The sequence below is a fragment of the Gekko japonicus genome, unplaced genomic scaffold (genome assembly GCF_001447785.1).
Source record: "Gekko japonicus isolate JY-2015 unplaced genomic scaffold, Gekko_japonicus_V1.1 scaffold158, whole genome shotgun sequence".
In the NCBI taxonomy this organism is placed as follows: Eukaryota; Metazoa; Chordata; class Lepidosauria; order Squamata; family Gekkonidae; genus Gekko; species Gekko japonicus.
Genome location: NW_015170279.1, coordinates 1660401 through 1675378, shown reverse-complemented (window position 1 = coordinate 1675378; position 14978 = coordinate 1660401). Strand labels below are relative to the sequence as shown.

Below are 14978 nucleotides of genomic sequence, written 5' to 3'. Positions count from 1 at the left end.
AGCTGTGAAAGTTGGGCAGAATATCTAAACCAGCTGAAATTATTCACTTACCTTAAAAGTCTATTAGTTGTATTAAGATTGGCAGGCAACAGGCTCCCTTATAACCAAATATGGGGCTATAGCAATAGTTCTTTAATTATGGGGGGGCACTTGTTGTTGTTCAGTCGCACAGTCGAGTCCGACTCTTTGCGACCCCATGGACCAGCTCCCTCCAGGCCCTCCGGTCTTCCGCCATCCTCTGAAGTTTGCTCAACTTCATGTTCGTTGCATCGATGACACTGTCTAACCATCTCATCCTTTGCCGTCCCCGTCTTCTTTGACCTTCAATCTTTCCCAGCATCAGGGTCTTCTCCAGTGAGTGCTCCCTTCTCATTTGGTGGCCAAAGTATTTGAGCTTCAGTTTCATTATCTGGCCTTCCAGGGAACAGTCAGGGTTGATTTCTTTGAGGATTGACTGATTTCTTCTTCTTGCAGTCCAAGGGACTCTCCAGAGTCTTCTCCAGCACCATAGTTCAAAAGAATCTATTCTTCTGCGCGGCCTTCCTTATAGTCCAACTCTCGCAGCCATACATGACTACTGGGAATACCATTGCTTTGACCATGCGGACTTTTGTTGGCAGGGTGATGTCTCTACTTTTTATCATGCTGTTTAGGTTCGCCATCGCTTTCCTCCCAAGGAGCAGGCGTCTTTTAATTTCATGGCTGCAGTCACAGTCTGCGGTGATCTGGGATCCCAGGAACGTGAAGTCTGTCACTACTTCCACGACTTCCCCTTCTATTTGCCAAGGAGTGATGGGGCCGGATGCCATGATCTTAGTTTTTTTGATGTTGAGCTTCAAGCCCACTTTTGCGCTCTCCTCTTTTACTCTGAGCAAGAGGCTCTTTAGATCCTTTTCACTTTCAGCCATTAGAGTGGTATCATCTGCATATCTGAGGTTGTTGATCTTTTCCCCAGCAATCTTAATTCCCGCTTGTGATTCATCCAGGCCAGCATTTCGCATGATGTACTCTGCATATATATTAAATAAGCAAGGTGACAGTATACATCCTTGTCGTACTCCTTTTCCTATGCTGAACCAATCAGTTGTTCCGTATCCGGTTCTAACTGTCGCTTCTTGGCCCTTATACAGGTTTCTCAAGAGACATGTGAGGTGGTCTGGTACTCCCATCTCTTTAAGGACCTGCCATAGTTTGTTGTGATCCACACAGTCAAAGGCTTTAGCATAGTCAATGAAGCAGAAGTAGATGTTTTTCTGGTACTCTCTTGCTTTCTCCATAATCCAGCGAATGTTGGCAATATGATCTCTCGTTCCTCTACCTCTTCGAAACCCAGCTTGTACTTCTGGCAGTTCTCTATCCATGTACTGTTGAAGCCTAGCTTGTAGGATCTTGAGCATGACCTTGCTAGCGTGTGATATGAGTGCAATTGTGCGATAGTTTGAACATTCCTTGGCATTGCCCTTCTTTGGGATTGGAATGTATACTGATCTTTTCCAATCCTGTGGCCACTGTTGCGTTTTCCAAATTTGCTGGCAAATGGAGTGCAGAACTTTAACAGCATCATCTTCTAAGACTTTGAATAGCTCAGCTGGAATACCATCACCTCCACTAGCTTTGTTGTTAGTAATGCTTTCTAAGGCCCATTTAACTTCACATTCCAGGATGTCTGGCTCAAGGTCAGTGATTATACCGTCGTGTTTGTCAAGGACATTGAGGTCTTTCTTGTATAGTTCTTCTGTGTATTCTTGCCATCTTTTCCTAATCTCTTCTGCTTCTGTTAGGTCCCTACCGTTTTTGTCCTTTATCATGGCCAGCTTTGCATGGAACGCTCCCTTGATTTCTCCAATTTTCTTGAAGAGATCTCTAGTCCTTCCCATTCTATTGTTTTCCTCTATTACTTTGCATTGTTCATTCAGGAAGGCCTCCTTATCTCTCCTTGCTGTTTTCTGGAAATCTGCATTCAGTTGGGTTAATCTTTCCTTTTCGCCTTTGCCTTTCGCTTTCCTTCTTTCCTCTGCTTTTTGTAAAGCCTCATCAGAAAGCCACTGCTTTCTTGCATTTCTTTTTCTTTGGGATGGTGATGATTGCTGCCTCCTGTACAATGTCACGAACCTCCGTCCATAGTTCTTCAGGCACTCTATCTATCAAATCCAGACCCTTGAATCTATTCTTCACCTCTACTGTATATTCATCAGGGATGCGATCTAGGTCAAACCTGAATGGCCTCGTGGTTTTCCCAATTTTCTTCAGTTTAAGTCTGAATTTTGCAATGAGTAGCTCATGATCTGAACCACAGTCAGCACTAGTGTCTTCCCAAAAGAATTGCTAGCGTGGGTGTCCCCCATCATGGTGCCCTTGGGTACCACGGTGCCCACCAACCCCTTTTCTGGTGCCTATCAAGTATTTTTAGGAGGTGGGAAGGGCTAGGTTGGTGTTTGCCCAGCTGGGCTTCTGTTTGGCCATTGAAAATCTGATTTGCTGTGCAGATTTTTAAAAACAGTTTTGATAACAGCTGCCACCACAACATAGGGATGTTCACTGCCTAACTGAAGCAAAGCTATGGATAATTAAGCAAGTACTTTTAAATATGTTCATTTTATGTTCATTCCTCCTGTTTAGAGCTTCTACTTGAAATGTTAGTTACTATTACAGTTATACATAACCGCACTCCCTGTGGTTGGTCCTGCCTGCTGTGACAGCCATTTTGTGGTTGTACCCACCACCCTGTGTCAGGATTCCAAAGGTGCCTGCAAACTCAAAAAGACTGGCGACCTGTCCAATCAGTCTCATCTAGGAGGGCTTTGTATTGGCCGCTCAGATGAGGTGCATAGTTGTTCCCATCTCATGTCTTTCAGGAGAAGATGCAAAACTATTTTTTATTGTCCTGGAAGGCATTTGACTTTTGAGATTGATATTCTATACTTTCTTTTTGTTTGTCTACTGAAGAGCTGCAAGATCACATATGAATGTAGATACCTCCTTTTACTTGCAAAAACAATAATGTAATCTTAAAACACCTTTAATATAATGCCGGCAGCATTCCTCCTGTGCCTACTTGTCATGAATACTATCTAAGAGGTGTTGAGACAGAAAGCTATGGACACAAGTCTACTGTATGCTTATTGTATGGTTCTGGGGCTGTTTTTGCCTTTTCCATGGTTGAGTTTGAAGTGCTATGGAAACTGGCAAAACTGGTTTGAGCTGAAACCCTGATAGAATGCACAGAACAAATGTTTGCATTGTGGGCAATGAATACTGTCTTGATGGCTTGGAATTGTATGTGCCTTGTCTTAATGGCCCATATAAAAAAGGTAAAGGTTCCCTTGCTTGAAAGCCAGTCGAATCCGACTCTAGGTACCATTTTATTTTTCCCACCAATCTATGGAATGTGGACACATTGGCGCCATGAAGTCTATATGAAATTTACTTCTTACTTTATACCTGATCTGTTATTTGGTAGCATTTAAAGAGACTTTTACATAGGCTTCTGTTTGATAGGTCGTAGTAATATATATATTTTTTACAATCCCTTCTCAATGTAATGAAGACTTGTTGTTTCCGACACAGCTACAAAGCCATTGGTGTGAAAACTGCAGATTAATGGAGCTTGTATGGTTCTCTCTGAAGTTCTACCTTTGCCCTAACCCAAGAATCTTGTTGGCTGAAAACCCACATCCCAACTTGACTGAATATAGATAGTGACATCCTGTCAAGCTGAGAATGAGTGGTTATTTTAGGACTTTAAAAAAAATCTGGTTAAGTCCAGATGTTTGAGATCATAGATAAAAGTTCAGAGTCAAGGAAAAATACCATGAACTTGGGCTACTAATGTAGTATCACTGTGGTATGCTAATGTAAGGCAGGAGCAGTGTTTAGTTTAAAGGCGACTCAGAAGTGATTACTGGGGCTGAGTCGCCACCAATATGCGGATGATAACGCAGTTCTATCTTGTGCTTCCAGCAGATCTCAGTAAAGCTGTGGAAACCATGAACAGTGCCTGGAGGTAGGGATGTGCACCACAAAAAATATTGGTATTTTTTGGATCTGGATATCAGGGAGCTGAAAAATATTGGTATTCCTGGTTATTCAGTTACCAAATACTGGTTTGGTATTCAGTTCTGTTTTTTTTGTGGTGATTTCCAATATTATTTGGTTTCATTATTCCTTATGGGAGATCTTTCCAGGGGGCTGGAGGGGGGCTGTTTTTAAGCAGTTGGCACCAAAATTTCCAAGGAGCTGCTGGTGCCTGTCCTTTCAATTCCCGCCAAATTTCAAGTGAATTGGACCTATGAGTGTATCTGGACCTATGGTCCTTGAATAAGGTGCCCCCACCCCAGCCATCGTGTTTCCTAAGGGGAGGGGGGTCTTCAGGGCAAAGAAAAGCCAAAGACACAAGAGCAAGCAAGCAACCACTGCCCCAAAGCCTCCCAATGCAAGCAGAACCACCAAGCCCAACTGAACCAGTGCAGAACCAGGGGATCCCAGAAGAACCATGCAGCAATTTTGTAAGCCTAACACAACCAATGTAAAGAAAGCTGGATTTAACAAGGAAGGGTGTACTAAAATGAATGACAGGATTGCCCATTGGGAACAGTGGGAGATGCTGAAATGTCCATTGGATATAATGGGAGCCAGGGATGCCAATTGACTTGCATGGGCTCCACTGAGATACATTACAACACACAAAAGCAGCAGTGAAAATGTGGAATGGATTTTCAGTTAGGATCTCCGGGCCCAGACTGACTGCTCTGGGACTGACAGTCCGTGTGTGTAGCAGATGTGTTTGACAAGTGGAATGACAACCCCTGGGAGCAACAGAAATGTTCTGGGAGTGGAATGACAGCCCTCAGAGTAACCATCCTCCCTGTTTGAGTGTCTAGATAGTTTGTTTATTTTAAATGTTGTGTGTGTGTGTGTGTGTGTGTGTGTGTGTGTGTATTTTAAATGCTTTTTAATGTTTGAAATGTTTTAGTGTTAATGTTCACCACCTTGGGGACCCTGAATTGGGTGGAAAGGCAGCATATGAATGTTTAAATAAATAGTCATCATGTATTCAGTAACAAAACAAAGTTTGAGTCCAGTGGCACCTTTAAGACCGACAAACTTTAATTCTGAGTATAAGCTTTCCTGTGCATCTGAAGAAGTGTGCATGCTCATGAAAGCTTATATCCAGAATTAAACCTTGTTGGTCTTAAAAGTGCCACTGGGTTCAAACTTTGTTCTGTTGCTTCAGACCAACACGGCTACCTACCTGAATCTTATGTATTCAGTAAGTTATTGCACAGAGAAATGTCTGAAATGTTAAGAACGGAGTCTGCATATGGTCAGAAAAGATAAAACTTCCCTGGAATGCACCTTTTACAAAGAGCATGTAGCCTCCCTGCCCAGAGTTGTAGAATATTGCTGTTGATAGAATTGGGACAAGAAATTTCTGGGACCCACCTCTCCAAGATAATCAAGGATGTAGTTATTCCTACCTCCTGCCTTCTCTCCTAGGAGGTCGCAGCATAGTTAGCTGGCTGGGGGGGGGGGGTATATAGATTGGTGATTAGCAATGCATTTTTCTAGGAGTAAGCCCTCCTGTGTAAACCTGAGCAGTATTCTGAGTAGACTTTCTTAGGATTGTTGTCTGAACTTTGAAGTGGAGAGAAGCAAAAATACGGTGGTTTTCTGCATTAGCATTCTGCATTCTGGTTTTTTTGTATTAGCAAACACAGTCACTGGTTAAAAACACTTGGGCAAATGGTGTCAGCTTTAAATTCACAAAAGTCTATTTAAGTTCAACTAGCATAGGGTCATTGGAAGGAAGATTATGCTAAACCCTGACTCCTGATTAAGGTATGATTCACAAGACTTGGATGCTGGCAGCCTTTTTTTAATTGGGGGAGGGGGATTCTGGCATTCCTTACCTCTATTCTTTGCCTCTGTCCCAGACTGAAGTATGCTTTTAATCGAAACAGAGGCCTGAAGGTTGCTGCAGCACATGTACTGCTGCTTAAATGTAATCTTATCCCTCCCTGGCAGCACAGCCTGGCAGGGAGTGTGGGATCATGGGAAGTCCCATTCCTTACCTCCTCCTACAACAGGTGTCTTTGTCTGTTCACCTCACACAAGTGCATTATCTCCTGCCCATGCTGAGTCACACTGAGAGAGAAAGCTGCAAAGGCAGGAAGAACCGCTTTCACTCATAGCAGCCGTTTTTTTTACAAGGAAGTCGAAGCCAGACTGGAGGGGGAAGTGTTTGTTGAAGAGGTTCCCAGGATCTGATAAAGTTTATAGAAAAAATAGAGAGAAGGCTTTACAATATGAGGTAGGAATTGCATCCACTGACGTCCAAGAAGAATGGCTTGCTATGTTTACTCTTTAGAGCTGAGCTACCTCTGCTGGGAAAACAAGTAAGGTTATAGCCTAGCCTTAGTAGCACAAAACTGCATTCGTGCAAGTTTCAAATCAAATTGATTTTTCTTCATACTTTGGGGGTTATGTTTAACCTGCCTATTTGTTCAAAAGCTGTTGCAATCACAAGGACTTCTTCAAGCTTTGCATTTTTGCCTGCCTTAAGCCTATTAAAATTCTCTGCTGTTTCCTAGCAATATGTCATTTTACCCCTCCCTTATGGAAGTGGACTTTTTTTTCATCTTACATGCTGTGGCTGTGACCAACTTCTCTCTTCAACGGACCTGTTATTGTTGAAAATATACGTGTAATCTTCTAGAGAATGAGACACACACAAAGAACATAGGGCAAAGAGAAGAGGCAAGTTGATGATACTGTATTTTATTCTGGAGAAAAAAGAAAACATGTGACAATGTATGAACAACAGCTTGTATTAAGAGATGCCAGATTTTTTTGCAGCGTCTAAAATGTACCCTCATATATGATAAAATGCATGTTTTTGTCATTTTATACATCTTGGATCTTCTGTTGCTGAAACAAAATGTTATAGAAAAAGGCAAAATGTGTAATGTATATAAAATGAGAACATGAATTTGGATTTTTGTTTTGTTCTTTGTTAATCCAAGAAGATTGCTTTTCAGTGTGAAGGTGGATTTATACTTTATGGTGACTTTGAGGGCGGGGCACGGATTTGTACATAGTTTTGCAAGTGTTCATAAAACTATAGGTCAAAATAGGGGTTTTCCCCCAGACTTTCTGCCATTTTTTGCACAGCTCTTACTATTGATAAGGGTACTGTGACATAGATGGCATCTAACTAGTCTGAAATTACCAGGTTCCACTTGCATTTTGAAAACTAAAGGAGGATTCACACACCTGCAAATGATAGTTTGGATTCCTGCTCTTCTGTTTCATTTTAAGTGAACATTATTTGGATAAGACTTCATCCTGAGGTGTGATTCTGCATTTTGGACGAATGAAGAAAACTAGTCATTGTAATCTTACAGCTATGTGAGATGGTTTAGAGACAGCAATTGCAAAGACTGATGGAGCCACTAGATTTCTGTTCTATGTCTGTGTAATTACAAGAGAAAAGAAAGAAGCTCCCTGGAAGAGCAAAACTGCCAGAGAAGCAGCATTTTTCCCTGGGTGTCTGATAAGATCCTCTGAAACATTTCAAGGATGGCAGATTTTTTTTTGTTCCTCCTGTGGAAATCCCTAAAGCAGGTCTTTGTAAGAAATTAAGATTCCTCCACTGAAAATACTTTTTTACTTGTCGTGAAATGCAGCATTTAAAAGAATGTGGTGTACTGTGGGAAATACAAGAAGAATCTCCATTGCCAACTGAAATCTTCAAATAGTTACTTCACTGGGTTTTTTAAAAAAAAAACATTCATATTGGTAAAAGACTTTTACATTGATGGCTACCATAAAGAATGGGTTTTTTAATATTTTCTGAACATATGATCAGGTGTTTAAACTGGACTTCTACTGCAAAGATCAAAGAGACTCCCAGAGGAAAAAGCACACTGAAGCTGATCTGGTTGGCTGCTGTGAATGGGTGTGGTTTCCCCCCCTCCGTTCCTTCTTTGACACTCCACCCACTTAGTCTCTTCAGGTGGGTGTGAGCAACCGGCACAGAGCTGAGCGAATTCTCTGCCATTGGATACTGAGCCTGTCGCTGGCCCCTGCTAACAGAGTGTCTGCTGACAAAATGATGGAAGAAATTTCCATTGTGGTGGCCTACGACTCCCATGTTTTTAGCCAGCTGTATGATGAGGATTTTCTGGCCAGCTTGGTGGCAATCAGCAAACCCAAATGTGTGGTAGGTGTCCAGTTTGTGAAATATTGTAGAATCCAGTTACTGTCTATAGGAAGCTGTTAACGCCTTGCTCTGCCTTCTTTTAGCCCTCACTGACTTGATGTGGTTCCCCGTGTATATTGTTATGACTCACAAATAGTATTCTCTCATGCACCAGTGAGAATAATCCTATGTGGCCCGTTGCCATTCACTGGAAGGCTGGTTTGCTCAACCTTGGAGTTGCTACACTAAAAAGACTTTGCTGCCTCAAGGCAGCTGTTTGCGTCCATGGCTGGCCTTGTTTAACTCGTAGGACTGGTAAGCTTAAATCTCCAGTTTATACAGAATATCCCTGCCCACACCCTCTTGTTTTACTTAAAATTTGTGTTTATTGAAGTGAGGAGAAAGGCAGAAGAGGCAATGTGAGCAGCTGCAGTTACATAGTCTTCAGTTCTTTAGGGATGGAAATTCATGAAAAAGGTTGGCTTTGAAATGAGAAGGTAGCATTCGTATGTAATATATGGTATTTTGTAGGATCAAGTACAGACTGGCTATTGTCCTGCTTGTACAAGAACTGAGTAGCTTTACTCTGGGGAATTTTAATTCTCAGTTTATCCGCAGAAACCTGGTTTAAAATGGTATAATCTGGTGTAATTCAGAATCAGAGAACATTCCAGTTGATAGCTTTTACTGCTGTATCGGCCCCAGTATATACAGATATCTGAGGTATGGAGCTGTAGTTAGCTCACACAGTTCTCCTGTTGACTGCTGACATAGAATGTACACTCCCTAAACAAATATTATACAGTGCTTGAGTACATAATGTCCACAGATACAGTTTATTTTGAATTCTTCCCTTCCTAAAGGGATAAAACAAGATCCAACAAGTGTCGGATGGGGGATTTGGGGTCTCTGTATGTTCTGTCAATGCCTTGTACTTCTGCACTGCACCAGCACTGATTTCTGAGTGAATCTCTAACACTGGTCTGTTCCCTGATGGGCTGTGTTGTAGCCTTCTGGGAAACCACTGTAGTTGCGCCTCTACACCAGCAACAAGCTATATGATATTTACACGCCATTTTATTGTTTATTGTTCGGGCAAAGTGTGCTGGTACTTATAACCAAATTCTAAGAGCAATGTAAAACACATTTAAAAACTGGAATTCCAAAAATATGTTATTTTGTTTCACATCCCTGCTTTAGTCCTCTCTTTCCCCCCCAAATCAATCTCCCCTGCAGTAGCTTCTACTCTTCTGTCTCCATTCTCCACAGGAGATCCCTTAATTTTAGTCCCTTTTGTCTAATAGGATGGCTGTGATTTCATTATTCCTCTTCAACCCTGTCAAGCTTCTGTTACCTGTTCTCTCTTCATGTAAAGCTCCCTACACCATACAGCCATCACAACTTTCTCCCCAAGCCCTCTTCCCACACCTATGGAAAAAGTAAAGGTATATTTTCTCAAACTTCCATTTAAATTGTGCTTTGAATTGTGTCACAAAGACCCAGTGATGGTGAGGAACAGTAGTGCATACTTCCTTTGGGGAGGGGATCCTAGAGACAGAAATTGAGCGGTGACCATGCCTTGCCAAGCAGAAGCCAACACTGCGATGGTCTTTTTACACACCAGCAAACTAACACAGATAAATGACTGGCTAGATTTGTGTCTCATCCCCATTTATTCCCCTCCTGTCCTTCCCCTTTGGGGAACTTATTACAAGAACCCTAAATAATTTTTTGTGTGTGAAAGACAGGGTTGTCCCAGTGCATCAGAACTGTCCAATTACTCTGATTTATGTTGCAATTGTGATTCAGACCTAAAGCCTCATACCTGCTCATCTGCTGAAGGCTTTTGGTTTCATGGCTGATTTATGCTGGACATTGGTTTTGTCTCTTGGAATCATGTTAGTTCTGCAAAATAGGAAGACCTTGGTAAGAAAAGCTTTATTAAGAGAGAAGATCGCAGTTTTTACCATACTTAGACTAATAAAATATGTAGCCAGGGAATCTTAAGAATCTCAGCAATTATGAAAAAAATTACTAACATTTTTAAACTGAGAAAAGGAAGAATACAAGATGTTTTTGTTGTACAATTTCTTTTCAGTTGAGCTTTGATGAGAACATGGGCATTAATACAACTTTACTAAAATAGCAAAAGGTATAATACAATATGTATACAAAACAGAAATAGATTAGTAGTAATATAATAGCAGCATTTATTGTGCTTTAGAATGTTGAAGTGCTGTTTCAATACCCCTCAACAATCCTAAGAGAGGTTGGTTGTATTATCTTCATTTTGTGATATGTTAATTGTCTAAAGCCACCTAGTGAGTTCGTGGCTGAGAGGAGCTTTGGAGAGGGGATTTTCTGGCTTATAGCTAGCACCCTTTGCTGTTACGCTACATCAGCTGGATATAATTTTCAGTGATGATGAAACGATGTGCACTTCTGTTCCGTATATTAAAAACTGCATTAAAATATCAAAACATCAGGCAGATCTAATCTTTCTTTGCCCGGAGTACAAAATATGAATAATTTTTATTTCCCCCAAAAACATTTCTGAAGATGACAGGAAAATAGTGAGCCTCCCCATTCCTAATTTGCAGAATCTTTTTCTTAAGATTTAGACTCTGTCCAGCTTCCCTGCTGTCTCAGCTGTATTTTAATTTCTCGGAGATTCACAAGCCACCATCGCCAGTTCTGAAAATTCTCCCACTCAGTACAGGATGGCCTTCCTCTCACCCAGAATCTCCTTGCAGGATCTCCCACTCAAAGTCTCATACCACACAAACACATTGTAGACCATTCTGATCATCGCCGTTACTTGACCCTAGACTGGGCGTAAATGTTAATGACGACACAGACATTTCTGTAGTGCAAGGGCTCATACTGTGACATAGTGAAAGAAATTGTGGAATATGTAGTGTCTGGTTTATGTTAGGGTTTGAAATGTAAGTGCAGGGAAAACAAGCAAACATTTATAGAAGTACAAGATATTATTGCCCCCCTTTCCCCCCCCTGTTTGAAAACCCAGCCACCAGAAGGACAAAAATGGCAGCCTCCAGAAGATTAGTAAGATAGTTGCTGTTAAAACAAAAGTGAAAATACCTGATAATCATGTGTCAGGTTTGCTGTGAAAAAGATTTACTTTGGCAGACAATCCTAGTACTTTGTTAGCGTGGAGCATATTTCAGGGCCGCGTATAATCTCTTCCTTATGAACTGGAATTCAGTCCAACCCAAAATATACATAGACTGTCAGGTCTCATCTAATGCAAACTTTTGTAATCGCCTTTGTGGCCCAGGATATGTTGTTTAAAAGGAATATTTCAGAATATTCAGATCTAATGGAAGTCTCTGCTGATTGGGTAAAGGAGAACAGGAGGAAGGTCTAGGGTCCTGGGGATATTTTCAGATAAAGAAAGCAAGGGAAGGTCGCAAAGTGGGGAGAAGCAATACTGTTTGCCTCTTTGAACTGGAGCTTTGAGGGGGAGCATCCAAATCCAAACTGTCTAAACTGAGCAGTCTAAACTGAGGGCCTTTCAGTGGGTATTTCCGCATAAACTTATTGCTCCAGCTTGGCCTCTTAAATACATTGTTCCCCCCACCACCACCTGAACATACATCATGTTCCTATTGTTGCTGTGCCAAGTTCAAGCCAACTTTTCTCTGTGTTTTCTCAGACCCCCTTTGCCCCGATGTTTCCAAGAAAAATGGATCCAGATCATTTTTATTAGAGTCTGTGGAGTTTGCTTCATTCCCTGAACTCCGGTGCACATAGCACCATCCCTTTTACTGTCCCCCACTTGTTTTCTGAGCAGTCTCAATTCTCCCTCTGTTTTTTTTTAAAAAAATCCAGCAGTGTTCATATGTGCACCCTCCCCAGTTATGTTGTTTCCTTAAATATGGAAGGTGCTGCCTGAGAGGATGCTTTTATTATTAACACTAATGCTTGTGTTTCCAGTGGGGTTTGTTTAGGTCTGATTTTTATGCGCGCACACACTCATTTGGTAGGAAGAGCAATGGATAATCCTATCAGTGGGATTTGGTAGCAAGTGAGCAGGGATCGTGGTCACCAGCACCACTTCAAATCTCAGAATAAAGAAAGGGAAGGATCCATCGACAGTGAAGGAGAAGAGGGTGCAGGAAAGTGTGTAGATCGAAGGAGAAGTGGGAGATGGATGAGTCCTCCAAATCCACCGAGGGAGACTTTTATTCCTGGATGCAGTATCTCCTCTCAGAACAATGGTATGGGTGCTGCTACTCTTTGCTCTCATCCAAGGGTAAGCAGAGCTTTCTGTTTGCTGTGGAGAGCTGGAGCAGAATTGGGGTGGAGTCCGGGTGACAGTAGTGGTGGTGAGGAGGTGATACTGGTTATAAATGCACAGAGCAGGTAGAAGGATGACGGAGGGCTGCACAGCAGGTTTTTGTGTGTGGAAAAAACAAAAGCAGGGGTGATGTATTGCAGACTCAGGGTGGATGAAAGCACTGACCAAGGAGTAAAGTGATTTTTCACTGGCTCCAAAGTGCTTAGGAAAGCCTGGCAAACTCTGTATCCTCCCTCCCCCCCAGGAGGGGGGGGATACAGAGGAAAGCTTGTAGTATGGAGTCAACTTCTGAAATGGCTTCAGCTCGAAGAGTGGTGGATACCAGTGAAATATAGAGCAAAGTGTTCAGTGTGGAGGGGCCTAGTAAGAAATGCTACTACTAAGAATGTTTTTTCCTTTGGCCAGAGTATCAACATGGCTAAATCTTTTGGTGACTAATAGCACCATCCTAAGCAGACAGAACTTTGATGGTCGTAGAAGGTTGTAACTAAGTAGGTAAACATGAAGCAAGGCTCAGCTTCTCTCCAGAATCCCTCGGTAAGTGTGATGGGGTTAGACATAGTTCCTCTCGCTTTGCTGGCTCTATAAGGTTCTTAAAATAAAAGTTTGGTCTGACTTGTTTTCTTTTATAAACACCATGTCCTCGGTGGTTCTTCTGAAACCTAAGATTAATGGTTTTCAGGAGTAACACTCACACTAGTCAGCCAGATGGAGATTATTTATTTATTTATTTATTTATTTTAAATGATTTTATTGAAAACATAAAGAATTAAGAAGCCAGATGGAGATTTAACAAATGATCCAGTGTGATCTTGGTAGCAGCGTTGTTTGTGGGAATTAAGAGAGGCAGGGAAACAGACAGCGTTTCATTGAGGGAAGTGTCTCATGTTGTGATCATGATCTGAAACGTATTGACTGTCCCATGCATATCCAGGAAGAAGCTCATCCCAACCTCAAGGTAGGGAGAGTAGAAACCAACACAGAAGCAGCTTGGCAACAGTATACATGGGTTATTACATCTTATCCTTGCAACAGCCCTGTGAGGTAGGTTAGGCAAAGACAGTGACTTGTCTAAAGGTTCCCTGGTGTGGCTTTACCTTTTGTGTAGTGATATGTTTCTTACACCTGTGCCCCCCTTTTCAGACACATTTGGCTTCCCAAACAGCTTACAATAACTAAAATTCATCGTAGAGCTAGAATATAAGATTTTGGGGATAAGTAGGAGAATCTGGCAGGCAAGGTGGTACTTTTTGTTCTTGTTATTTCTTACGTTTAGCATTGTTCTTGCTTTAGCGTGCTTTGCTAGTTTATTCCTCCTTACTCATTTTAAATGAAGTCAAGCATAGAACTTCATCATATACAATTAGTGTAGTAAGGATTACAGGGATTTGCCTCTCTACACAATGAAAGATGTTTAATCAAGTACTGCAGCTTCAGTTAGGGAACAGTAGAGCACTGAGAAACTGATGTCTGTCCGTTGCTGGAGATTTTTTTTTTTAAAGAATTTTTATTACATTTCATATTACAACAACCTACAGAATCAAGGGCAGGGGGTACACTACAACTAAAATAAGACAAGATACATATAGATCATTATAGTTATATATCACTCCTGCAATGATAGTAAAAAAGAAAAGTTTCAAGCTTCTGTATAATGGAACTTAGTTAGACTACAATCAGGTGATTTATAATCCTTTATAATCCTTTTATCTATTATGCTTCTTCTTTTTGTGTTTAGAGTTTGCTTTTAATGTCTTAGGTGCTGCTTCTTCTTTCTCCGATTCAGAAGTTTCCATTGTGCTGCTGGAGGTGATTGAGGTGTTGCCTATTTCTCTGTCGCTGGGTTCCTCTTCTTCATCCGCAGTTGTTTTATTGCTGTTGTTTAGGCTTTGTTGCTGTTTCAAAAAGGTTTTGGCCTTTTGTACAGGGTCAATTTTATTTTTATTTTCATTAAAGTTGAACACCAAACCCTCTGGGAAGATTCATCTATAAGGAATTGCTTTACTTTGAAGGAAAGTGGTTAAATCTTTATATTGTTTTCTTAATTTTCGGACCTCAAATGGGATGTTTTTCAGAATTTTGATTTCCTGGTCTTGGACCTTTAGAGTTTTTCCTGATATGGCTTTCAAAATGTTTTGTCTAGTGGATCTCTTAGAGAGTTTCACATATATTTCACCAGGAAGTTTATTTTTTTTAATAAAATCAGGATAAGTACGATAAACCAAGTCCATATCATTTTGCAGATCATCTTGTTTAAGATCCATAACAGTTGCCAATGCTTCGCTCAAAATTACTTTTAAATTTTCTCCTTTTTGTTCCACAACTCCTTGAAAACGTAAAACATACATTGATTTTTCCAGTTGAAGTTGCACAAGTTCTTGTCCATATTTCTTTCTTTTTTCACTTCTTCCAGCTGTTGCTCAATATCCTTAGTTTTTGTTTCAACTTTCTTAATCT

The 14978-nt window shown here is 41.1% G+C and overlaps 1 protein-coding gene across 1 annotated transcript in view; it reads left to right on the top strand.

Annotated features, from left to right (window-relative positions):
* The first annotated feature begins 7785 nt into the window (after nucleotides 1-7785).
* The window catches only part of LOC107115949 (rab GTPase-activating protein 1-like), a 50994-nt gene continuing 43801 nt past the window's right edge, over nucleotides 7786-14978 (top strand). Inside the window, exon 1 of the mRNA XM_015417750.1 lies at nucleotides 7786-8221. Within this exon, the coding sequence (XP_015273236.1) occupies nucleotides 8111-8221 (111 nt within the window). The 5' untranslated portion in view covers nucleotides 7786-8110. The remainder of the gene's footprint in view (nucleotides 8222-14978) is intronic.